The sequence below is a fragment of the Leuciscus leuciscus genome (assembly GCF_965113295.1).
Source record: "Leuciscus leuciscus genome assembly, chromosome: 20".
Lineage (NCBI taxonomy): Eukaryota > Metazoa > Chordata > Actinopteri > Cypriniformes > Leuciscidae > Leuciscus > Leuciscus leuciscus.
The window spans coordinates 32,916,023-32,940,755 of NC_138744.1; the positions used below are offsets into that span (position 1 = coordinate 32,916,023).

At 47.1% G+C, this 24,733-nt stretch overlaps 1 protein-coding gene across 3 annotated transcripts in view; it reads left to right on the plus strand.

Annotated features, from left to right (window-relative positions):
- grik2 (glutamate receptor, ionotropic, kainate 2) overlaps positions 1–24,733 on the plus strand; it is a 239,825-nt gene that overhangs the window by 65,921 nt on the left and 149,171 nt on the right. For all 3 annotated transcript variants that reach the window (XR_014200724.1, XM_082150286.1, XM_082150285.1), the window contains one exon: positions 13,966–14,147. Coding sequence is in view for 2 of the 3 variants with exons in the window: in XM_082150286.1 (XP_082006412.1) it covers positions 13,966–14,147 (182 nt within the window). In the remaining variant the exon portion in view is untranslated. The remainder of the gene's footprint in view (positions 1–13,965; positions 14,148–24,733) is intronic.

Here is a 24,733-nt window from a genome sequence, read left to right on the forward strand (position 1 = left end):
TTAAATGGGCTTGGATGAGCTAGAAGCTTAAAATAAGATAGAAGAATGGTTAAATGTTCAAAAACACTAATTCGTCAAAAAGTGGTCGTCCCGAGGTCTGCCTTATAATCAAACCTGGAGTCTTTCTCTCCACTCTGTACAACAACTTCATGAACGAATGCAAACAAGCAAATCAATAGCAATAATGGCATTCCCTAATGGCTCAGCTCTGAAATGGCAGAAGTGGACTGGCAGCCTGCAACACAAAGCTCTGTCAACACTGCTCAGCTGTTGACTTCAGTATTGGGTTAGAAATGAGCGGGATCGCACACAGCCTTTTTTTCACATGCCATATACTTTTAAAAATAAAGGTTCTAAAACTGGGTTTTTGCGATGATGCCTTGGAAGAACCATTTTGGTTTAGCCAAAGAACCTTTCAGTGAACAGCTCTTAAAATAAAAGGTTTTTTCCCCCTAAGTGTAAAGAACATTTAAATAATCTAAAGAAACTTTTTTTTCACAATAAATACCTTTTTTTTAATGAGAAGATTCCATGGAATGATAAAGGTTCTCCATGGAACCATAGATGCCAATAAAGAACCTTTTGTTTCTTGAAGAATATACACTGATATAGACACAGCACAGACACAATGCAATGAAACAGGAGCTTAAGGTAGCTCATATGTACCACTGTAGCGGTGAGTAAAATTAGCTCTATTAGAAGGATGTGTCAGCTATAAAAGAGCTCTGATAATTTATACTTTGCTATGTGAGTTGTCAAAGTAAATGTGAGCCGTCTACCATAGTGTGTATCTGCATTGCAGAAAACAAATGCAGATAAATTATTTAATGTGTCAAGGGAAACACATTAATAGGTTATGCATATGCCATCCATGGACAAACTGCAGAGAGGAACAGTGTTCGCAAATCAACATTCATTGGGAGGTAGAAAGATTAAAAAAGTGTTACTAAATGCCCCAAATTAATATCTTCATAAATGACCACTGTGTAGTCTAAAGGAATATTTACTAGGGGTGTAACGATCCCCTCATATGATTAAAGGTTAACAATGTACTGTTGATTAAAATGCTACATTTGGTGTTACATTATGGATATAAATGAATAGGCTTGGACTTGGTGCTGATAACCCAAAGCACAGGACAATAGAGACACCAGAATAACAATATTCATGATTCTGAAGCTGAAAATACAGAATTATTTGAGACTAATAATATGCTTGATCTCTCTCACTGACTAGATATATTTAAAATAATGTAGGCCACTTTTGACATTTGGCATTATCAGGACCCACAAATATTCCCCCATTGCATTATCCAACATTATATTCAACTTTATATAGTAGTATAATGTAGTACTGACACTAAAACTCTGAAAACTTGAATTTTATTCTCACACAGTAATTTAAATTTTGAGTGAACTATAGACAATACATATTGTCACTATCAACGATATATTGTTGCATTTTTGTATTGCGATATATTGTAACACAATATATTGTTACACCCCCAATATTTACGGTACAAGTTAAGCTCAATCGACAGCATTTGTGGCATAAGGTTGATTACCACAAAATTAATTTTGCATAGTGCCTGATAGGCTATTGGCTATTTAAAAACAAGCATACTTTGATATGCCCTACCCAACTTCCTGTTTCAGTACGTCAGCACGAGAAAGAAAATTACGTTCAGAGAAACATTTCAACATTTCACTTGTTTCTGCTTGAGTGCACGAGTCCAGTGGTGCTTTCCACAGCCCATCATGCTCTGTAACCGTGCCCACAGCACAGTTTAGACAGCTGCGCTGCCATGTTTCCAAACACGCATCATTTTTTAGGGATTTGCTGTAATGTCCTGATAATTGCTTTGAAAACTGGTCCTTTGAAATGGCCGTTTTTATTGCTACGAAATAATTCATAGTCTTAATATCATTTTAATGCCAACCATTGTAATCCGAGCCTCTTCACTGCTTATGTGCTAAATTTAAACTAATAATGCATTTTTAAATGAGTGGATGATTATGTCTGGGGTAAAATTACAGTTTAATTTAACTTAAAGATAATATGATTCCAGCCAAATCCTTTAAATATATATATATTTTAAATGCAGGCTAAAAAACTGACAGCCAGCATTGATTTGAAAAGAGTTGATGAAACTGCACAATAATCCATTGGAAATCATTCATGCGAGGTTTCATTGCTTCATCACAGCCAAGTCTGCTCTTAACTTTACACAAGGAGCTCTTATCTTCACAGGATGAAGTTCTCAAATGTCTTTCCAGATCTCAGAATTCATTTGATATTAACAAGACAAGGGTGTAGATGTTTCTTCTAAGTGTAAAACCTTTGCATTTTGTCATACATGTGACCTGATTTTTAATCTGGTTCAATTTGCTCTATACATTTAGTCACAGATAATTAAGCCCATTCAGTAACCTTGACCTTCCTGCCTGGAGAACTCAGAAACCAGCTTTCACTTTCCTCTTCAATTAATGCCAAAGGGAAGTTGCATTCATCTCGCATCACTGGCTAATAGGGGCACTTTTCCAGACAAGCACAGAGTATATCCAGGATATTTATCACGGGACAGTGGTTTTAATAAACGTTTGAGCTGATGAAATATATATGCTTTGTTAAATATGAATCAACAAACAGTTGCACTGTAAAAAAGTTGTAAATTAAAATTTTTAAGTACAATCAACTTGGATGTTTAAGTCATTTCACCTTAAAATTACATTAAACTGATTTAAAAATTGAGTTGAAACTTGTTTAACATAAAACAGTTGCAAATTGCTTAACCTATTTTGATGAGTTAAAGCAATGTAAAAACGTACTCGGTTACTATCGTAACCTCGGTTCTCTCTAGAAGAGGGAATGAGTATTGCGTAAGTAGCTTACGCATCGGGAAAGTCTTCTTTCTTCGAGATCTGAAGCCCAAAATTATCCTTAATTTTGTATTTATTGTCAACGCAGTGCGGCAGCTAGCAAACCATAGCAGGCTGAACAAGCGTGCTCATTGGTTGCCTGGCGGCAACTGCTTAAGCCTATCAGTGAGCCCTGCGTAACTTCACATCCAATGAGGGCGCTTCGCGCCCTCCACACCCCTCTAACCGTCAAGATGGGTGTGGCCAGTGTGTATATAAGCAAGGCTCACAGGCTGAGAATCTGGTTTTCGTAGTCTGAAGCGCAAAAGCTCGTGGCGCGACACGGCAGGTTACGCAATACTCGTTCCCTCTTCTAGAGAGAACCGAGGTTACGATAGTAACCGAGTACGTTCTCTTACGAGAGGTTCTCTCGTATTGCGTAAGTAGCTTACGCATCGGGAACCCCTTGTCAACGCCGTGCGCGCCGAGCATGCAGCATATGAATCCCAGGGAGACCGGGGAAAAAACATAACGCTGGAACAGGTGGCCGGTAGATGAAACGGGCCAACACATGTACAAAAACACTTCATTTTATGAATAGATAGAGCGGCACAGCCGGTCCATTCATATTCATGTAAGTAGTGAGGCCGGCGGAGCGGGCCCACATAATACATTAGCACGAATAAGGGAGAATAAACAGAGCAGAGCGCAATCTATTTATGGGGAGAATAAGCCCTCGCGCGGTAGAGTGTAAGAGAAGCGGCCAGCAGTGCGGGCCAACACCGATACACAGCGCGCAGAGGGAAATAAGGGATAGAACGGCACAGCCGGTCTGAACACCGAACTCTCCTTCCCCTGGTGCCATACCAGAAATATAACCAGTATACAAGCGTAGTCTGCGCATAAGTGACTGGGCAGAGCGTACAGCTTAATTATATTGATAACAGTTTAGCCTGCAAGGCAGGAACTTCTAGGTTATAAAACCTCACGAATGTCGATGGGGAGGCCCAGCCCGCCGCCATACAAATATCGTGAATAGAAATTCCGCTGGACCAGGCCCACGAAGAGGCCATGCCTCTTGTGGAGTGGGCTCTGATACCCAAAGGACACTGCAGGTGTTTGGAGGCGTAAGCTGCTGCAATCGCGTCCACAATCCACCTGGACAGGCTCTGTTTCGAGGCGGCGAGACCCTTGGTGCGCCCGCCGAAAGAAACGAAGAGCTGCTCGGAACGCCTGAAAGCGGCGGAGCGCGTGATGTAAACTCTCAGCGCCCTAACAGGGCATAGGAGGTTATCACTGTCTCCGTTATCGGATGCTGGCAGAGCCGAAAGGGAGATGATTTGAGCCCTAAAGGGGGTTCCAATCGCCTTGGGGATGTAACCGTGTCTCGGTCTGAGGATGACTTTCGAGTCATTCGGTCCGAACTCAAGACATGCAGGGCTAACAGATAGCGCGTGCAAATCCCCCACGCGTTTTACTGATGACAGAGCAATCAGAAAAACGGTTTTGAGCGAAAGATACTTAGAATCCACGGATTCAAGCGGTTCAAAGGGAAAAGCCTTCAGGGCCTCCAGGACCAAGGACAGATCCCAAATAGGAACCGAGGGGGGCCACGGGGGATTCATCCGTCTGGCTCCTCTGAGGAAACGAATGATAAGCTCGTTCCTTCCTATTGCGCGGCCGAGCGTCGTCTGAGCGAACGCTGCGATAGCCGCCACATAAACTTTGAGCGTGGAAGGGGACCTGCCCTTATCCAACAGCTCCTGTAGGAAGGAGAGCACCTGCGGGACACCACATGCTTGTGGATCCAAGCTCTTGGTAGCGCACCATTTAGTGAACACAGACCATTTAGAGACATAGAGCCGCCTCGTAGAGGGGGCTCTAGACTGCGCGATCGTGTTCAAGACCCCTTCTGGCAGGTCAACGGGTATCCGTTGATCACCCATGCATGTAGAGACCATCTCTCCGGACGGGGATGCCAGATCGATCCTCCGGCTTGAGAGAGGAGATCCTTTCTCAGCGGGATCGGCCATGGGGGTGAGTGCGACAGCCTCACTAGCTCTGGGTACCAGACTTGGTTCTCCCAACGTGGAGCTATAAGAAGCACTGGGTGGTGCGTTTCCCTGATTCTCGCTAGGACCTGCGGCAGCAGGGAGATGGGAGGGAAAGCGTAAAGCGGGAGGCTGGGCCAGGCTTGGGACAGCGCGTCCTCGCTTTTTGAAAAGAATATCGGGCAGTGCGCGTTGTCTTGTGACGCGAAGAGGTCGACTTCCGCTCTGCCGAACAGGCGCCAGAGGATCTGGACTGTCTGAGGGTGCAGGGACCATTCTCCCGGGGGAATGATGTTCCTGGACAGTCTGTCTGGGCCGACATTCAGGTGGCCCGGCACGTGCGCTGCTCTCAGGGAGCGCAACGAGCGGTGAGCCCACACGAGAAGGCGTTCTGTCAGTTTGCACAGGTTCCTGGACCTGACACCGCCCTGTCGGTTCACATAGGACACCACAGACATGTTGTCCGAACGGACTAGCACATGGTGATCCCGTATGAATGGGAGAAAGCGCTTGAGCGCGTTCTCGACCGCTATCATCTCCAAACAATTTATGTGGAGGCATTTCTCCTGGTCTGACCACAGGCCAAAGACCGGCTTGCCCTCGAAAAGAGCGCCCCAACCTGAGGTGGAAGCGTCTGTCGAGATAACTTTGCGGTGTGAGATGGCTCCCATTGTTACCCCTTGCTGGTACCAGTCGGCCGCTAACCAGGGCTTCAGTGCTGAAACGCAGCTCTGAGTCACTCTGATTCGAATGCCGCCGGAGGTCCAGGCTCTGCGAGGCACTCGGGCATTCAGCCAGCGCTGTAGTGGGCGCATATGTAATAGACCCAGCTGAAGCACTGCGGCAGCTGAAGCCATACAACCCAGCATCCTCTGAAAAACCTTGAGAGGAGCGATGCTGCCCGGCCGGAGGGACGCGGCTAGGCGTCGAATGCGGCGCGCGCGCTGTGGTGACAAGCGGGCCGTCATTGTCACAGTGTCCAGTTCCAAGCCCAGAAACGAGGTTGATTGACTGGGCACTAGTGAGCTCTTGGTCCAGTTGACCGTGAGCCCCAGGCTGTTCAAATGGCTGAGAAGCACTGCTCTGTGAGCGATGAGCTCGGCCTCTGACTGTGCTAGAATCAGCCAATCGTCCAAATAATTCAAAATTCGCATACCCTGCCCTCTCAGGGGAGCGAGAGCCGTGTCCATGCACTTCGTGAATGTGCGAGGTGCCAAAGACAGGCCGAATGGTAGGACGGTGTACTGATAAACCTGGCCGTCGAAGGCGAATCTCAAGAATGGCCTGTGACGGGGTATTATCTGGATCTGGAAGTATGCGTCTTTCAGATCGAGGGAGATAGACCAGTCTCTCGGGCGAATTTGCGCGAGGATCTGTCTGGTCGTGAGCATTTTGAACGGTCTTTTCATAAGAGCTTTGTTCAAATATCTCAGATCCAAAATCGGTCTGAGAGCTCCGTCCTTCTTGGGAACGAGAAAATAACGGCTGTAAAAGCCTGACTCGCTCATAGAAGGGGGAACCGGTTCTATAGCCCCTTTGCACAGAAGTGACGCTATTTCTGCACGAAGTAGGTGTGCTACTTCCCCGTTCACTCTCGTCTCGGTACGCGCTCGAAAGCGCGGAGGGCGGCGAGCGAACTGCAGAGTATAGCCGTGTTTCACTGTGCTTAGCACCCATTCTGATGCACCTGGAATCGCTTCCCACGCTTTCGCATGTGTCGCCAGGGGCAGAATGGCCTCCGGGCTCTGATCGCTGCGCGTAGCGGGCTCGAGAGCTCGAAACGGAGGGGCGGGCGCAGCGCGCGCGCTCTCTGTGCTTAGACACGGCGGGTCGCTCACAGCGATAGCCGGCCGTTTTACACATAACGTCCCGGTGGCTATGGACGGGGAACGAATAGTGTGAGACTCGACGCGCGAAGGCGGGGGCGGAGTGTTCGTGATAATGTGTGAGCGCAGGGGAGCGGGCACAGCATTTGTATTTGGAACATGACCGGTCGTGAGGGGCCGTGTGACAGATAGAGCAGTGAGTAGGTGTGGGCACTGTGAAGCGGACACGTGACCTACTTTTATCACTCGAGCAGCCGGTGGCTGCTTTATGAGAGTGGGCTCTGTGATAGACACGGGGTTTATAGTGCTTAGGTGCAGAGGTGAACACAGAAAAGTGGGCACATTTACTGCATCTGAAACATATGCGGTGCGAGCCGTGTAACCAGACATTATGCACTTTTTGAGATTTCTCTGGTTCGCCGTGAAAACGGTGGTTGAGTGCAGGCGAGAGGGTAATTTTACCGGCTCGTTGGCTGCGGGATGAACATCTGCAGTAGCCGTGGCAACGGGGACTGACAGGATATAATGTTTCAACGGCGGTCCGGCCGCAGCGGGACACAACCGTCTTTTCTCCCCTCTGGCTAGGAAGACTTTGCGGGCTCGGGTTTCACCGCGATCCTCTGCCGGGGTCCCCGGGGAGGAGGCGGTCTGTTTCGGCTGTTCGAGCGGCTGTTCGAGCGCGATCTAGGGCGGCCGCCCTGTCGTCGCTGCGAAGACGGAGGTTGAGCTGGACGCTGGTTGGAGCTTCGCGCAGGCTGATCGCGAGGGCGGCGTGCAGCAGAGCTAGAGCGTCGAGGCAGAAAAAGGTTCATTGCCTGAGTGGTTTTCTGAACCTCCGAGAAGCGGTCCACGATCCCGTTAACCGCTGGGCCGAAAAGGCCGGTGGGGGAGAGGGGGGCGTTGAGAAACACCGCGCGCTCTGACTCCCTCATGTCGGCGAGCGTCAGCCAGAGATGCCTCTCTGTGACCGTCAGAGAGGACATGCACCGTCCCAGGGCCTGTGCAGCGGATTTCGTGGCGCGAAGGGAAAGGTCCGTCGCGCTCCTCAAATCCGTTACCAACGCAGAATCCCTGCTCTTCTCGTCCAAGTCGCGGAGGAGATTCGCTTGAAGGATCTGCAGCACGGCCATAGAGTGAAGGGCAGAGGCAGCCTGTCCGGCGGCGGAGAAAGCGCGGCCGACGAGAGCTGATGTGGTTCTGCAGGCCTTAGACGGGAGGGCAGCCTTTGAGCGCCAGCCAGAGGGCGGGCAAAGGTGCGCTGCGACCGCCTCTTCCACGGGGGGAATGGCATTATACCCCTTCTCAACGGCGCCGTCAACCTGTGAGAGCGTCGATGAGGCGTGTGAAGAAACCCTCGCGGAGAAAGGTGCGTTCCACGATTTAGAGAGCTCGCTGTGGAGCTCGGGCAGGAAGGGTGCGGTCCTGGACACTGGCGATAGGCGGCGGCGATGCAGAAAGCAGCCGTCGAGCCTGTTCGGCGCTGGCTCACTAGGGGGAGCCCACTCGAGGCCCAGCTGGTCGACAGCCCGGGTGAGGAGGCGTACGAGCTCCGCGTCCTCGCCCACTCGAGTGCGGCCGGAATCCTGGACTGAAGAGGAGGCGGTGGACCATTCCTCGCTGTCCGAGGCCAGGATGGAACAGCTGTCAGCGGCGTGTTCCTCGAACACATCCGCCTCGTCCCCAGAAGCGGCGGCGGCGCGGGCGAGAGCCGGCGGTTGAGCGGCCGAGAGGGGGGGCGGAGAGGGCGAAAGAGAAGCTCGAGGGAGGGGCTCCGGCGAGCTTCTGGGCGCTTCCTCGTTCTCCGGTGGTCGCTGCGAGCGGCGCTTCTTCTTGCGCGGCCCGACAGGGACAAGCGGAGTGACAGCATCGTCAAAAACTTCAAGCCGAGCCCGCAGGGTCGACATTGAGAGTTCCTCGCACTCAGGGCAGCCGCCCGAAGAGAGTGCGGCAGCAGCGTGATCACGGCCCAGGCAGAGAGCGCAAATGAGATGGCGGTCTCCGTTGCTGAGCGGTGCGCGGCATGAACCACAAGAAAAACGAGGCATTTTTAGAAAAACGCCTCGTGCTCTTTTAGAAATGAGAGAAAGTGTGTGTCGCGGGGCGAACACACACAGCAATGAAAAAGGATATGTCGCCGGATAGCGTAGCAGGCACGGATGGCTGAAGGCGGCGAAGGCGGCCGGCTTCTTCAGGCGCTGTCCTAAGCTTGCTGGTCGCTGGTTTCAACGGCGGCGGCTCTCAAGATCCAGCGATGCGAAGAGCTTCGCTGAAGACAAGAAAATCAGATTCTCAGCCTGTGAGCCTTGCTTATATACACACTGGCCACACCCATCTTGATGGTTAGAGGGGTGTGGAGGGCGCGAAGCGCCCTCATTGGATGTGAAGTTACGCAGGGCTCACTGATAGGCTTAAGCAGTTGCCGCCAGGCAACCAATGAGCACGCTTGTTCAGCCTGCTATGGTTTGCTAGCTGCCGCACTGCGTTGACAATAAATACAAAATTAAGGATAATTTTTGGCTTCAGATCTCGAAGAAAGAAGACTTTCCCGATGCGTAAGCTACTTACGCAATACGAGAGAACCTCTCGTAAGAGAACATAGTTTCTCATAACTCATAACAGTGAGGTATTAGACACAATCCGTAGATCACCACATGCAGAGGTAGAAGAGCAAACCTGTGACCCACAAAAACATTTTATCACTGCATGCAAATTAAATGATCTATGCTTCTACAGTGTGTGCATTTTAAAAGTTTGTCATTTCTGCCTTATTTTATGTTGTTATTAGCAAACGTTTTACCTGTAATTCAATTGTCTGTACAGAATCAGCAGCCCTGCCGAAAAAACAAACAAACAAACGAACACTTAAACCAGGCAGATGGTTTGCTGGTCTCCCAGCTTGGCCGAACTGCTTAGGCTGGTCAGGTTTTGTAGGCTTGTCTGCTGGTCAGGCTGGGAGATCAGATGGCCGACCAGCCAAATCAGCGAAACCGCCAGCATGGAGGTTTTTTTTTTTTTCATGCAAATTAAGGCAGTGTAGGCTATCTCTCAGCAGAAGTTGTTTTGTTACCTTGACCTACAGGGATATACCTGGTTTTATCTGGTTTAAGCTGCTTGCCCAGCCTTACCAGCTGAAAGGTTGTGTTAAGGTTAGTTGAAGTTGACACATAACTCTTAGGCCGGCGACACACTGGCAGCGTGGCGTGTCTGTTTTTATTTCGGCTCCCATGTTAACAGGTTAGAGCTTGGACACTGCCTGCGTGACACTCATGCATGCTAGAAATAGAACCGATGCCTATTTTTCACGCGACACGCAAAATAAGCGTTTGGAAAGCTTGGAAGCGTTTCCAGGCAAAATAGAATAGGAAAAGATGTTTATATGTCATTTTGACATGAATACATATTAATAAATTACATTTTGATGTTTGGAAGGCTCTAGGTTTTGACATAAATGCAGATATAAATGTAATTTTAAAAAATGAATAATAAATAATTGTCGATTTTCAAATATTGCACCTGTCAATACAGAACAAAATATTCTGTAGCCTATTTTTCCGTCAATACTGCAACGTTGTCTTTGCTGCTATATATTTATGTTTAACATGAAGTATAGGCCTTCCACAACTCTCTCCCCATATGTCGAACAAGGTTGAACCAAATCACGTGACAAATGTAGACTGGTCTGTCTATCGGTCTGGCGCCTATGTCCCGAGATAGCCCTCCCTGTATGTCATCTAGCAGCAGTAGCGCCGCGTCAGACACGTTTCTGGTGTGCAAAGACATAGAAAACGCCACGCTCACGCCACGCAGCCAGTGTGTAGCTGGTCTTAGCCACAAATCTAATGTCACAGTAACACCAAGCTCACGCTCAGCTTTCACACAATCACCATTCACTCTCTCCCCAGAGTTTAATCACACTCACCTGGACGGTGAGCTATCGAGCAAAATACTACATCAGAAAAGCCATACATATGGAGCTGGTCATTTGATGCAAACATTAAAATGTATTAGTTTACAAATATTTCACTATGATAGAAGCAATTTGAGGACATAATGGAGTATTGTTAAGGACCTTTGCAAACAAAACAAGTATTTATGTAAGCAATACGGTACTCAAGGCTGTGCTGTATCGTGAATAAGTTACGGCTGAAGGGCGTAAAGCGGAGTCAGCCGTGACTTATTCACGATCCAGCACTAGCCTCGAGTACCTTAATGCTTTTATAAAACGGTTACCACACAATACAAATATTAAAGCCAACAAACATATATCGATGCGTCTTTCATGGAAAAAAAAGTTCTTGATTGTGAACAATCGGTTCCTTGCCACTGTTGCCTTTGGCTTGCTCAGTTGGGGATATTTTGGGGATATTTAATTTAATTTTATCAATCAATAAATTCCTCTTGAAACAAACTTTGTTGTATTATTTTAATTGAATACTGTGAAGCTGCTTTGATACAATCTGTATTGTGAAAAGCGCTATACAAATAAACTTGACTTGACTTGAACAACAATAGAAGTTACATTATTTCACCATTAGATGGCGGCAAAGACTGTCTTTATGAGTGAGTGAGTCAGTAGAGAAGACTTTTATATTGAAAGGACTGACACTTGTGATCACGGAGAAGGAGGACAATACTTGCTGCGTTCCAGTCCACTTTTAGACACGCACTTGCGAACTTGCCTAAGCACTTCCCCTCGGGGGAATCCCCGCCGCCATTTTGAAGTGCGTTCCACTTCGTGAAGCGGACGAGGGAAGTTTAGATGGACAGACCCTCGTTCCCTCGATTTTGACCGAGGGAGCGAGTCTACTTCATATGTACACTTCAGGCACCTATATGTCCCACAATGCAGTACGATTGTGACGTCACCACAGATCTCGTCTAATCACCACCACAACAAACAACTCTATGATATATTAATTCAATTTTTTTTAATTGAAAACAACCCAAACACCATATATACATTTGGATGATGCATTAAACAAATTCTTAAAGGGAAAACAAATGTAAATAATAAATCAACTACATAGCTGATTCCAAGTGATCAAGGGCTTAGGACGTTCCAATTCAGCCCATTGCAGTTTCCGCCAGTAGTGGGCATTCGCAATGACGTACATACGAGTGAACGAGACGGAGGGAAGTTAGCAAGTGAAGGGCATGACAATTTTGGACTGGAACGCAGCCACTGACGAAATGACTAGGGAACCGGAAAACCCCTTAACTGTTAAAAGGACAAGATATCACGGCGGACATTCAAACAGATTTTTATTTTACTAATATAGGACTGTCCTGAATGAAAATGCTATATCTACTGTAAATGCAGGTACGCCTACACTCGCTTACACGATCTCTCACAATTCTCTAGCTTCAATGAACAATATCAATGAGAACAAACGTGTTTATGTTGCCAAAGGTGATGATTCACAGGGCAACTTTTTGAGCAATGTTGCTGGGCAGTCTTGCCGAGCGATTGTTGCTTGGTCACTTTCCCACTGAAAATTTAGATCTGGATAATTTAGATCGGTCGTGGGCCCTGTGTCTCATCTGGTTGCCCGTTGACGGCAAAATTGCCCCGCAACATTGCTCAAAAAGTTGCCCTGTGTATCATCACCTCAAGAGTGGTTGCTAGGGGTTGTTGTGTAGTGATACATAGAACCATTGGGCGAATCGAATAAAACACAGCTATTGACCAATCAGAATCAAGGACTGAAACTAATAATAAGTTTAATTATAATCGATAAATCTGTCACTTTATATATATATATATATATATATATATATATATATATATATATATATATATAATTTTAATTTTTTTGTGTGTGAAAAGAAAGAAAGGTTGTTGGTTTTACTGCCACTAGTGTTAATTTCAGCTGGAAACTGCAGTGATGTTTTTGGAGTTTTGCAGGAGTTTAGGTAGGAAACAAAGGTTTTGCATATAAATAATTGTCTTGTTCCAAATAGCCTTAGCGGTCTTTCTAAGTCCACAGCAGATGTGTGTGAGCAGTGAGCACCCTTCTGAATCAAAAATGGGACGCCTTACAGTGTTGTGGCATTTGGGACAGGACCAAAGTGGAAATAGATTCAGGAAGAAACTATGGGCCGGCTTTACTAAACAGAACAAATAAGAGTGGGAGCACAATCCCAAAATAGCGCAGCTGGGAGTGACGACGCACAAATTAAAGAACACAGACGCAGCCGGATCATTTCCATAATGACCAACACAATCCACCAAGAGCCAGTACATAGATGAGCACAAACCTTATTAAATCACCTTGCGTGATTCATTTAAATACTCTCATCCCGTACATTTTGAAACTCCTGCAATAATGTCAGCCGCAAAAAATAACCCTGTCCACGCATTTTCAGCGCAAATTTTGTCTTTTGTAAATCCTGAGAGTAGTTTTAATGCCAAAAGAGGGTTTGCGCTGGAGCTGTTAGTAAATCTGGCCCTAAATCTGTGGTTCCTTGTTGGGTCTGTATAGTTGATCAACTCTTGCTGTGAAGAAAATGAATGCGATGGGTTTTTGGGGGCAACCTAGATATGATCTTTTCAGCTGATGACCTTTTGAAGTGGGAATGTGATGTTTCACTACATTAGAAGGTGGCATTTCATTGACAGGAGTGTTCAACATTTCACTGGGAAGTAGTTCATAGAGAAGAGAGCAAGAGAGTTAGAAGTGAGATACTGTAGATAGCGAGAGGAAATACTACAGCTTAACAATTTAATTCCCCCCCCCAAATTTTTGACTTTAAACATCCATCCATATGTTTATCTGTAGCTTTCTTCTTCTTCTAATTAGAAATATATGAAATGAGCTTTCATATAGATGGCTCCAAATTATATTTCAGATGCTCTGTTGTATATTTAAATGGGAATTTCACCCACAAATGACAATTCTGCCATCATTTACTAGCTTAATGTTGTTGTTGTTTTCAAAAAAATAGATTGTCCGAGCTGCTCTTCTCCATAAAATAAAGGGAATAATACCTTAATGCAGAATAGTCCACATTAAAGCTATAGTGATAAGATAGTTATTTTGCTACAATATTTGGTGACCATATAAATTATTCTTATCTTTTTGTTTTCCATGAAAGAAAAAAACAAATTGTAACAGCATTAGGATGAGGAAAATGATGACAGAATTTACATTTTTGGGTGAACTATTCCTGTAATATTGTAATAACCTACTTTATATTCTCTCTCTCGTTTTGTCTCTCTCTCCTGCTTAGGTCTGATTCGATTACAGGAGCTCATCAAGGCTCCATCTCGTTACAACATCCGATTAAAAATCCGGCAGCTACCAGCAGACACAAAAGATGCCAAGCCCCTTCTTAAAGAAATGAAACGAGGAAAAGAGTTTCATGTGATCTTCGACTGTGGTCATGAGATGGCAGCTGGCATCCTTAAACAGGTGAGTCACTTCATTATCTCATTTCACACTCAAAGACACATATAATCATAACAATGATATCAAATATTTATCAAATATAATATACATTTTTGACTTACAGAACAAGACTGAATGATAAGGCCTTCTCAATAATGTATAAGCGTGACACACATGTATAGGCCTACAGAAAATTATTGCACAGAAATTTAGATATACAAAATTATGGATATTCGTCCAAGAGAACTGTACAAACACAGCACTTTTGAGCTCTCAGTCCCAATGAGATGTCAATCTAGCAGTGCTTATCTGTGTACCACCAATCCTTTGCTAATTCCCAAGCCGTTTATGTATCGATTTTATTGTTTTAGCACTATCCTAGACCCATACTTTCAGTTTTACTAACTTTTAAAGTATGAAAATGCTTCATAAAATATTAAAGCTGTCAAAAGTTTGGTGTATTTATTTACCAAGAAGATGAATATCAGCAAAGAGCCTGTGTGATATGAAATATGAAAATGAGTTGCATGAAGTAAACAAAAGAAAAATTCCAACAGTCATTTCCACAACAGAATGCTAATAAACACGATACATAATTTGAGATGCGGCAGAAAAGTTCAGTATTTTACAGAAGAATGACAGCAATCTCTTGTAATCCATGAATGTCCACTGATAGTGATAGTCAGCATTAGTAATGTGAAAACTGGGTGTTCTCTTACGAGAGGTCTCTCGTACTGCGTAAGATATCTTACGCTAGGGGAAAATCCTTTTTCCGCGAGATATTGAAGCCAAAAATTATCCTTAATTTTGTAATAATGCAAAACGCGTTGCAGCAGCAATGCAGACATAGGCGAGACAGCTCGCGCGCCTATTGGCTGCTCTGCGGCAACTGCAGCAGCCTATCGAGCGAGGCCTGGCGTGACGTCAGACCCAATCAGGGCACTTCGCGCCCGCTGCGTCACGTCCCGCCGAAATGGGCGTGGTCTAGGCCTATAAATATCGCTCGCAGGCAGCTATTATCTGATTTTTCATCCTTCAAGCGAAGCACACGCATCGCTGGAGCTGGATTAGGAGCCGCGCCGTCGAGAGAGAGCACCTTCAGCGGGACGAGTCACTGAAGTCGCTGGCCGCGCCGCCTTCCTGCCTTCCTGCTGCGCTTTCCGGCGCTTATATCCTTCTCTTTATTACACTGTATTTCTGTGTGTGTGTGTCGCCGCTGCGACACACATTTCTAAAAGAGCTAGCGTCTTTTTAAAGATGCCTTCCTGCGGCTCGTGCAGAGCCACACTCAGCGACGGGGACCGCCACGTGATCTGCGTTTCCTGCCTGGGTGAGGAACATGCAGCTCTCGCGCTCGCTGACGGCGGATGCCCTCACTGCGAGCTGATGGCAATGGCGACTCTGAGGACTCGCCTAGCCGTCTTCACCGAGACTGCTCCCCCGCCCGCCGCGCCGTAAAAAGCGCCGTGCCCAGCGGGCCCCGGAACCCTCCCTCAGCCGCCAAAGCTCGCCGGTTCGCCCGCTTGCTTCCCCGGCTTCTTCTGTTTCGCTTCCTGACGGACAGCGGCCGCCGTCTGCCGCCGCTTCCGTTGATATCGCGGATGAGGAAGCCCTGCTGGGAGAGGATGATTCCTGCTCTATCCTGGCGTCAGGCAGTGAGGATTGGGCGGGCTCTGAGGACCCCGCGCCCCCTGCCCGCACTTCGTCAGGCAAAAGAGCTTCCATCGAGACGGAACTCATGCGAGTACTCGCACAGGCCGCGGCGAGCCTCGGCCTCGAGTGGTCTTCGCCTGAGCAGCCCGCTCACAACCGGCTGGATGGATTTTTCCTGCCTGGGGAGCGCGCTTCACCTGTGTCCAGACCGGCGCCCTTTCTTCCTGAGTTACACGAAGAAGTCGCCAAGTCCTGGAGCGCCCCCTATTCTGCTAGAGTGCGTCCTGCTGTTTCTTTGGCATTCTCCGCCGTTGACGATGCCAAGAACAAAGGATACCTCTCGCTGCCGCCGGTTGAAGAGGCGATAGCGGCCCACTTATGCCCGCCCTCCGCTGGACGGCGCGCTAAGCCGGCCCTACCCTCTAAAGCTTGCCGCACGACGTCGAGCTTGCTCCACCGCGCTTTCTCCGCCGCCGGGCAAGCTGCGTCAGCGTTGCATACCATGGCAACGCTCCAGATCTTCCAGGCCGATCTCCTCCGTAAGCTGGATGAGGAAGGACCTGACGCGATCTGCGTGCCGGACTTAAGGAGTGCCACGGACCTCGCCCTTCGTGCTACTAAGTCCGCAGCGCAAGCCATTGGACGGACTATGGCTTCTCTCACCGTGTCTGAGAGACAACTATGGCTGACGCTCTCGGAAATGGCCGAGTCTGAGCGCACCGCGTTCCTCGACGCCCCGCTTTCCGCCGCAGGCCTCTTCGGATCCTCCGTCAAAGATTTCGCGGAGAGATTCGCAGAGGTACAGAAAGCGTCTCAGGCTATGAAGCACTTCCTCCCGAAGCGCTCCAGCTCTGCAGCAGGCCGTGCGAAACCGTCTGCTCAGAGCTCACAGCCACAGCCACCGTCCACTGCCTCCACTTCACAGCGCCGCCAGGCCAGAAGCGCGAGACCGCGCTCCCGCTCATCCGGTCGCCGCCCCGCAGGACGCGGCCCGCGACCTAAGGTTACGGTGAAGCCCGAGGCCCCGAAGTCGTCCTAGCACAGCTAGGAAAACGACGGTGTTCCAGTCCCGCTGCGGCCGGACTCACACCAAAGCTATTCGCTCGTCCAGTTCCAGAAAATGTGACTGTTCCAGTGTTTTCTGCAGCCAACAAGTCGGTTCTGTCACCCGCTTGCCTGCACACAAATGCCGTTTTCACGGCTACCCAGATAAATCCCCAAAAGAGCGTATTTTCTGGTGTCCCGGCCACGGCCGATGGTGTTTCGTGTGTAGTAAGAATGCCCACTGCCCAGTGCCCATCCCTACACATAAGCACAGCCTGTCACACAGGGCTCGCGCACATAAAACCGACTCAGGTCGGTTGCGCTTCAAACATGGTGAATGTGCCCACTACCCAGTGCCCACTAACACCACGTTACGCATGTCTCACGGTTTCTGTAAAAACGAAACCAACATGCACTCGCTTCACGCAAGCGAACGATGTTTTCGGTGTGATAAATGTGCCCGCTGTCCCGCGCCCACATCCACACATAGACATAACAGTTCCCACGGGAACCGCCCAGCCCTCCCCCTCGCGGTTAACCACCGTAGAGGAGTCGAGCGCGGGCAATCTGCCCGCTGTCATCAGCGCGCCCCATGCCTCAAATGTCACGAGCGACACGCTTGTGTTACAGCACACAGAAGCTTCTCCATCGCTGAGCGAGCGGAGCGCGCTTCGTATTCGACCCCTAGCTATCCATGCAGACGCATGGGCAAAGCTGCCCGGGGTTTCGAAGTGGGTGCTGAACATTATAAAAAGAGGCTATTCGCTGCAGTTTCGCCGACGCCCTCGCCGCTATGTGGCGCGCGTCGAGACCACGGTAAAAACAGAAGTAGCACATCTACTTCGAGCCGAAGTGACGAAACTATTGAGAAAAGGGGCCATAGAACCCCTCTCTCAAGATCAGAGCGAAGGAGGGCTATACAGCAGATACTTCCTGGTACCGAAAAAAGACGGGGGTCTCAGACCCATACTAGATCTAAGGCAACTGAACAAAGTGCTTGTGAAGCGACAGTTCAGGATGCTCACGACCAGGCAAATCCTTGTGCAGATTCGCCAAGGAGATTGGTTTGTGTCAATAGATCTGAAAGACGCGTATTTTCAAATACAGATAGCGTCACGTCACAGGCGATTTTTGAGATTCGCCTTCGAGGGCCAGGCATATCAGTACACAGTCCTGCCATTCGGTTTGTCCCTAGCACCCCGTACATTTACGAAGTGCATGGACGCGGCGCTCGCACCCCTCAGAATGAGAGGCATGCGAGTGCTGAATTATTTGGACGATTGGCTGATTCTAGCGCAATCTCGCGCAGTGCTCATAGAACACACGACCATTTTACTCGATCACCTCGAGGATTTGGGTCTGAGTGTCAATTGGGCGAAGAGCTCCCTGTCACCCAGTCAGAAAATATCTTTCCTGGGCACAGAACTGGACTCACTATCCATGATAGCGCGACTATCACAACGGCGCGCGGTAGACATTCGACGCACAGCGAACTCTTTTCGCTGCGGCGCGTCTGTCCCGCTCAAAAGATTTCAGAAGATGCTAGGTCTCATGGCCTCAGCATCGTCAGTACTCCAGCTGGGTCTGCTCCGCATGCGCCCGCTGCAGTTTTGGCTGAAAGCGCGAGTCCCACGCAAAGCGTGGGCACCCGGTTTGCTTCGCCTCAGGGTCAATCAGAAATGCGTTACAGCGCTGAAACCCTGGAAAGCGAACGACTGGTACCAATCAAGTGTAAGCCTGGGGACTTCCTCGAGGGTGAAAGTGGTGTCCACGGACGCGTCCACCTCGGGATGGGGAGCGCTGCTCGAGGGCAGACCGTTCTTCGGCCAGTGGTCAGAACGGGAGAAGCTCCTGCACATAAACTGCCTCGAAATGCTGGCAGTAGACAACGCGCTGACGCGTTTTTGTCCCCAAATAAAAGGTCACCACGTCTTGGTCCGCTCGTACAACATGTCTGTGGTATCCTACATAAATCGCCAGGGCGGCATCAGATCCGAGAAACTGTACAGGCTGGCAGAACGCCTCCTGGTATGGGCTCAGTGCAACCTGCGCTCGCTCAGAGCAGCGCACGTGCCAGGGATCATGAATATAGGACCAGACAGACTGTCCAGGAACAACGTTCCGGCAGGCGAATGGTCCCTACACCCACAGACAGTCCAACTGCTGTGGAAGAAATTCGGCAGAGCGGAAGTGGACCTGTTTGCGTCTCAAGAAAACGCTCACTGTCAAGAATTTTTCTCCAAGAGCAGGAGCGCGCTGGCCCATGTGTGGCCCCGCCGCCCGCTCTATGCTTTTCCCCCCGTCTCTCTCCTGCCTCAGGTGATAGAACGGATCAGGGAAGAAGGATGCTCAGTACTGCTGGTAGCACCGTTCTGGAAAAACCAACCTTGGTTCCCAGCCGTGATGCAGTTAGCAAGTACTGCCCCGTGGCCAGTACCAGTGAGGAGAGATCTCCTCTCACAGGCCCGCGGCTCGATCTGGCATCCTCACCCGGATCTATGGTCCCTTCATGTCTGGGCCATCAACGGGTACATGTTGGACTCCCTAAAGGAGTATTAAACACGATCACGCAGGCTAGAGCTCTGTCTACAAGACGACTCTATTCTTCGAAATGGTCAGTGTTTTCGGGCTGGTGCACAGCCCGTGGTGTGTCACCCACAAATTGTGATGTGACGGAGGTGCTTTCCTTCCTACAAGAGCTGTTGGATGGGGGCAGGGCCCCCTCCACGCTCAAAGTTTATGTGGCGGCTATAGCAGCGTTCTCAGAAACAACGCTTGGTCAGTCAATAGGAAGGAACGATTTAGTCATCCGCTTCCTTAAAGGAGCTAGGAGACTGAATCCTCCCAGACCTCCCTCAGTCCCCGTATGGGACCTTTCTACGGTTCTGGAAGCCATGAAAGGTGCGCCATTTGAGCCTTTACAGTCAATCGATTTGAAACACCTGTCTTTCAAAACGGTGTTTTTGCTGGCTCTCGCTTCGGTGAAGCGCATAGGGGATCTGCACGCGCTCTCTGTGAGCGCGGCGTGCATGGAGTTTGGGCCCAATGACTCAAAAGTTATACTCAAACCTAAGCACGGTTATGTTCCAAAATCCCTCAACACACCGTTTAGGGCGCAGATTATCTCTCTGTCAGCCCTACCGGTCCCTGATGAGGAAAGAGACGCGAGCCTCCTTTGCCCAGTCAGGGCATTACGAGCTTATGTGTCTCGCTCGTCTGTTTTCAGACAGACGGAACAGCTCTTTGTTTCGTTTAGCGGACGTTCTAAGGGACTAGCCGCGTCGAAACAGAGCCTATCCAGATGGATAGTTGATGCTATAGCGCTGGCATACGCCTCCAAGGGCATGCAGTGCCCTTTGGGTGTCAGAGCGCATTCCACAAGAGGCATGGCCTCTTCGTGGGCTTGGTCGAGTGGGATTGCCTTGCAAGATATTTGTATGGCGGCAGGCTGGGCCTCCCCGTCTACATTTGTAAGGTTCTATAACCTAGAGGTTCCCGCCCTGCAGGCCAGGCTGCTGTCGGTCTAGACTACCAGTATTATCTGACCTGATGCGTTCAGCTCAGAATGCTGCGTTTACTGAGCACAGCTCAATTTTCGACAGTTTAAAGCTGGGCAAACTGTGTAAGACCCAAATTTTTTTCCATCAGTTCAGGCCGTACCCCGCCCTGTCTGTATGATGAAATTTGCGTCCCTTCGACGCTACTTTATGTGGAAAGTGAGGCTGCACCCCTCCTTCTTCCCGGACTCTCTGTGAGTTCACTGAGTGATTGTGCACTATATGTACCCCGGGCTTTCGCCCTTGGGTCTTTGGTGTCAGATCTCAGCACGCACGGCGTTTTACACTGGGTCCCCTAGCGTAAGATATCTTACGCAGTACGAGAGACCTCTCGTAAGAGAACGTACTCGGTTACTAACGTAACCTCGGTTCTCTCTAGAAGAGGGACCGAGTACTGCGTATCTTGCCGTGCATGCACACGCTCTGGTTGCTTCGATGATGAAAAACCAGATAATAGCTGCCTGCGACCGATATTTATAGGCCTAGACCACGCCCATTTCGGCGGGACGTGACGCAGCGGGCGCGAAGTGCCCTGATTGGGTCTGACGTCACGCCAGGCCTCGCTCGATAGGCTGCTGCAGTTGCCGCAGAGCAGCCAATAGGCGCGCGAGCTGTCTCGCCTATGTCTGCATTGCTGCTGCAACGCGTTTTGCATTATTACAAAATTAAGGATAATTTTTGGCTTCAATATCTCGCGGAAAAAGGATTTTCCCCTAGCGTAAGATATCTTACGCAGTACTCGGTCCCTCTTCTAGAGAGAACCGAGGTTACGTTAGTAACCGAGTACGTTTTTAACTACAAATTGAAGGTCCATGAAGACAAACTTTAAAAGTTGGTTTGAGAAAACCTAGTTTGAAATTGTAAAATACCTTCAAAGTTTGAAGATTAGCAGGCAGACAAACAGACAGATAGATTTGTCCACACTTGTACCTCAGCTTTTCAGCCTGACAAATCTGTGTCAAAAGTACTTGCATCGTTTATTGTAAACATGAAAGAATCCAAGGTACACTTCTTAAGTGTGGAACCAGACTTCTAATGCAATGTAACATTATTCATTTAATGTACTGAGTGATCATAAACTTGAGGAAACAAAACGAGATAACTATTTATTCTGTCTCAATCAAGGCAGTGGTTTTGTTGAACTTTGTCTTTTCCCAGAAGAATTGAAGAACTCACTAAATGCTATATTGAGACTCAGTATTGTATTGTATTGTATTGTATTGTATTGTATTATATTGTAGAGGATTGAAGCCTCTTCAAGTAGAGCTGCAAGCACAATAGCTTATTGAGAATCAACTTTTAGTTCAAGTCAGAAACTAGAAACAATTCTCAACAATTGTCAGAGTTCCAACCAAAGCTAAGCAGATCAACAAAACCAGTTTATCTCAAGACATTTGCCTGGTGCAATAGCTTAGTCTCTACAGGAGCATTCAGTACATCTTTTTCATCTGTTCTTAAAAATGTAACCATCCAACACAACACAGCCCAAAACAACAACAGTAAAACATCTTTTGGTGTACTAAGAATTTCTTAAGCTCCGTATGAATCAAGACCAGAATTGCTTGAAAACCTTATAAGGGTATGTTCCAAATATATAATTTAGATAATATGCTTACTTCTATAAGTATGCATATTATCTAAATTATATCTTTGGACCATACAAACAGTATATAATGTGATAAATTGCTACTCATGGTTTTGTCATGCAATTAACTCAATCTAGAAGTATATGTGTGTAACGGCTAGTCCAATGAAGATGAAGAAATGCCAAAAGTATCAAATGAAACAAGGTTTATTAAAAAACTCAAATGCAGGTAATCCATTGAACAAGCAAACAACACGAAACAATACCGGACAGTGGGAGTCACGTTGAGTTGGGTTTTAGTTCAAGTTTATCCTCATGTCTTTTATTTTGTAGTTTCCCTTGGCCATGTTTCATGTTCCTCTCATGTGCTTCCCCTGTTTGTGTGTCTTTTACTGATTGGTTCCCTTGTCTATGTGTCATGCTTTTCTGGTTCATTGTTTGATTATACACAGGTGTTCCTTGTTAGTCATTAGTCTCTCTGTATAATTAGCCCTCATGTTTCATATTGTTCGTCTGTTTGGTGAGTGTAAGGGCGTTTTTCCACTGGGTTCGTTTGCGGCGGTCCGAACCCGAGTGCGCTAGTTCCCGGCGCCCCCCGCAGTGTTGGTCTGGTTTCACACTCAATTAATTGTATCGAACCCAGGTGCGTTTGCAGTGATCTTACATCATCGCAAACGCACACGGAAAACGCATGGAGAATGAATGAAACAATGATATCGACAGTGATACGCATGCGCGGGATACTATAGTTCCTGAACAAGCGCGCACCCGAGTCCGTGTTGCTTGCACATTAACGCGAACCGCCCCCCCGGTTCGGGAGCAACCGAGCTCAGACCACCTCCTCCAGGTAGTCTCGGGTTCGGTACTCTAGTGCGCACCCGGGTCCGATGACAGCGTTCACATTAGCGATTTTTCATGTGAACCGTGCCCCGGTCCGCACTAAACTGCCAGTGTGAAAGCGCCCTTAGTTTATGTCAAGTTGTGCTTAGTCAAGTCTTTGTTTATTTTGTACACATTTATGTTAAATAAATACTGCTCTTGGGTTCGTCAAGCTCGCCTTCAGTGGAATCATTACAGATAGAGTGGAAGTGAGGAACTTAAATACACATTGGTGGTGATCTAATAATAAACAACTGTGATAATTAATGAGTGTCCTTACGAATGGTGGGAAACTAGAACAAAGGAAACAGAAAACTGACGATAAGCCAACTAAAAATCAATGAAAATGAAACGAACAGAACATAATTGTGACAATGTGTAGAACAAAATTAACCAGATATGATTAAGCAGAAATGATCAATTTTGCATTTGCTAAGCAACATTGTGAAGAACAGGGCCCTGGTCTTTCTGATCCTAAAGTTGAGCTTGTTCGTATGATTACAAGCTCTGATTATATGGGGATTTGATCCTCCTTTCATGCCTTGAAGGTGAAAAGTGCATGCATTGTTTTTGAACTTTTAATTCATTGTCTCTTTTGATCTTGTGTGTGAGATTGATTTGTACACAATCAGTGAAGTGTTCAGGTTTCATTGATTACCAATCAGGCAGTCACGCTTACATGCTCTGCTAGTCAGTATGTTTGCATAGAATTAGTCAGTAGGATAATGCTCATGATGTTAAGTGTCCTACAAGAAAAGGGGCTTCAATCAGATTAAGTGCTTTTTTGTTATATCTACAGTATATGCTATATTTTACATCATGGGATGCAGTGCAATTTAAATTCCTTACAAATATTGATTAAATAATATTTGCCAAACAAATGGATAAGGAGATGCATTCCTGCTAGAGTTCTGTGAACAGTCTCACATTAGAGAAACCCAAGGAGATATTTCAATGTGTGACTTAACTGCAAGAATTTCCCCCCAATTACAGGAATAATCAAATATTAAAGTGGGTATTATTCAGCCAGAGATTGACTCACAGACCTTCTTAATCAGTTTCCGACCACTGAAGTGATAATGAAGATACTCATTATTAGTGGCAGTGGATATATGCTTCTATAATGGGCAGCTCTCAGAGGGTTTGTGTAATATCCACATTTGAAACTTTTGGCTTTGTGAAGTCGTCTACACTTTTGAACTTCGCAAAATCTGCTCAGGCTACAGAGCCATTATTTCTCGACCATATGTTTCACACAAGACTGAATTTAATTATTCATTTCACTTTGGGGCTGATGATGGCAATGATAACTGGGTCTTGCAATGATGTAATATATCAAATATTTGAACCTATCAGAATAGATATATTTTTTCATTTAGTGGAATGAAAGAATGTGTTTCAGTAAGATCTTATTTTTGTATCATTTTATTTGTTTTATAATAAAAATTACAGGTATAAAATGTTAGTCTAGGTTTAGTGAATTATACTAGCATTACAACATTTTATACTTAAAATTAGAAGTACATTTTGCTTCTGTGCATTTAAGATTTCTGTAAATGCCCTTTTCACATTTAATGAGACTCAGCATTATTTTGTGGACTGTGGGTATGCTGTCACTTCCAATATTTTTTTTTAACTGCTCTGTCCTTACAGTATAAGCCTCTTTGCAATGTCAGCATTACACTTTTACAAAACAATCAATGAAATGTGCCACAAAAAAATAAATAAAAAAATTAAAAAATTAACTGTTCAAAATATACTTCAGACACATACAGTGGAAAGTACTCAGACCCCCTTAAATTTTTCACTCTTTGTTATATTGCAGCCATTTACTAAAATCATTTAAGTTCATTTTTTTTCCTCACAATTGTACACACAGCACCCCATATTGA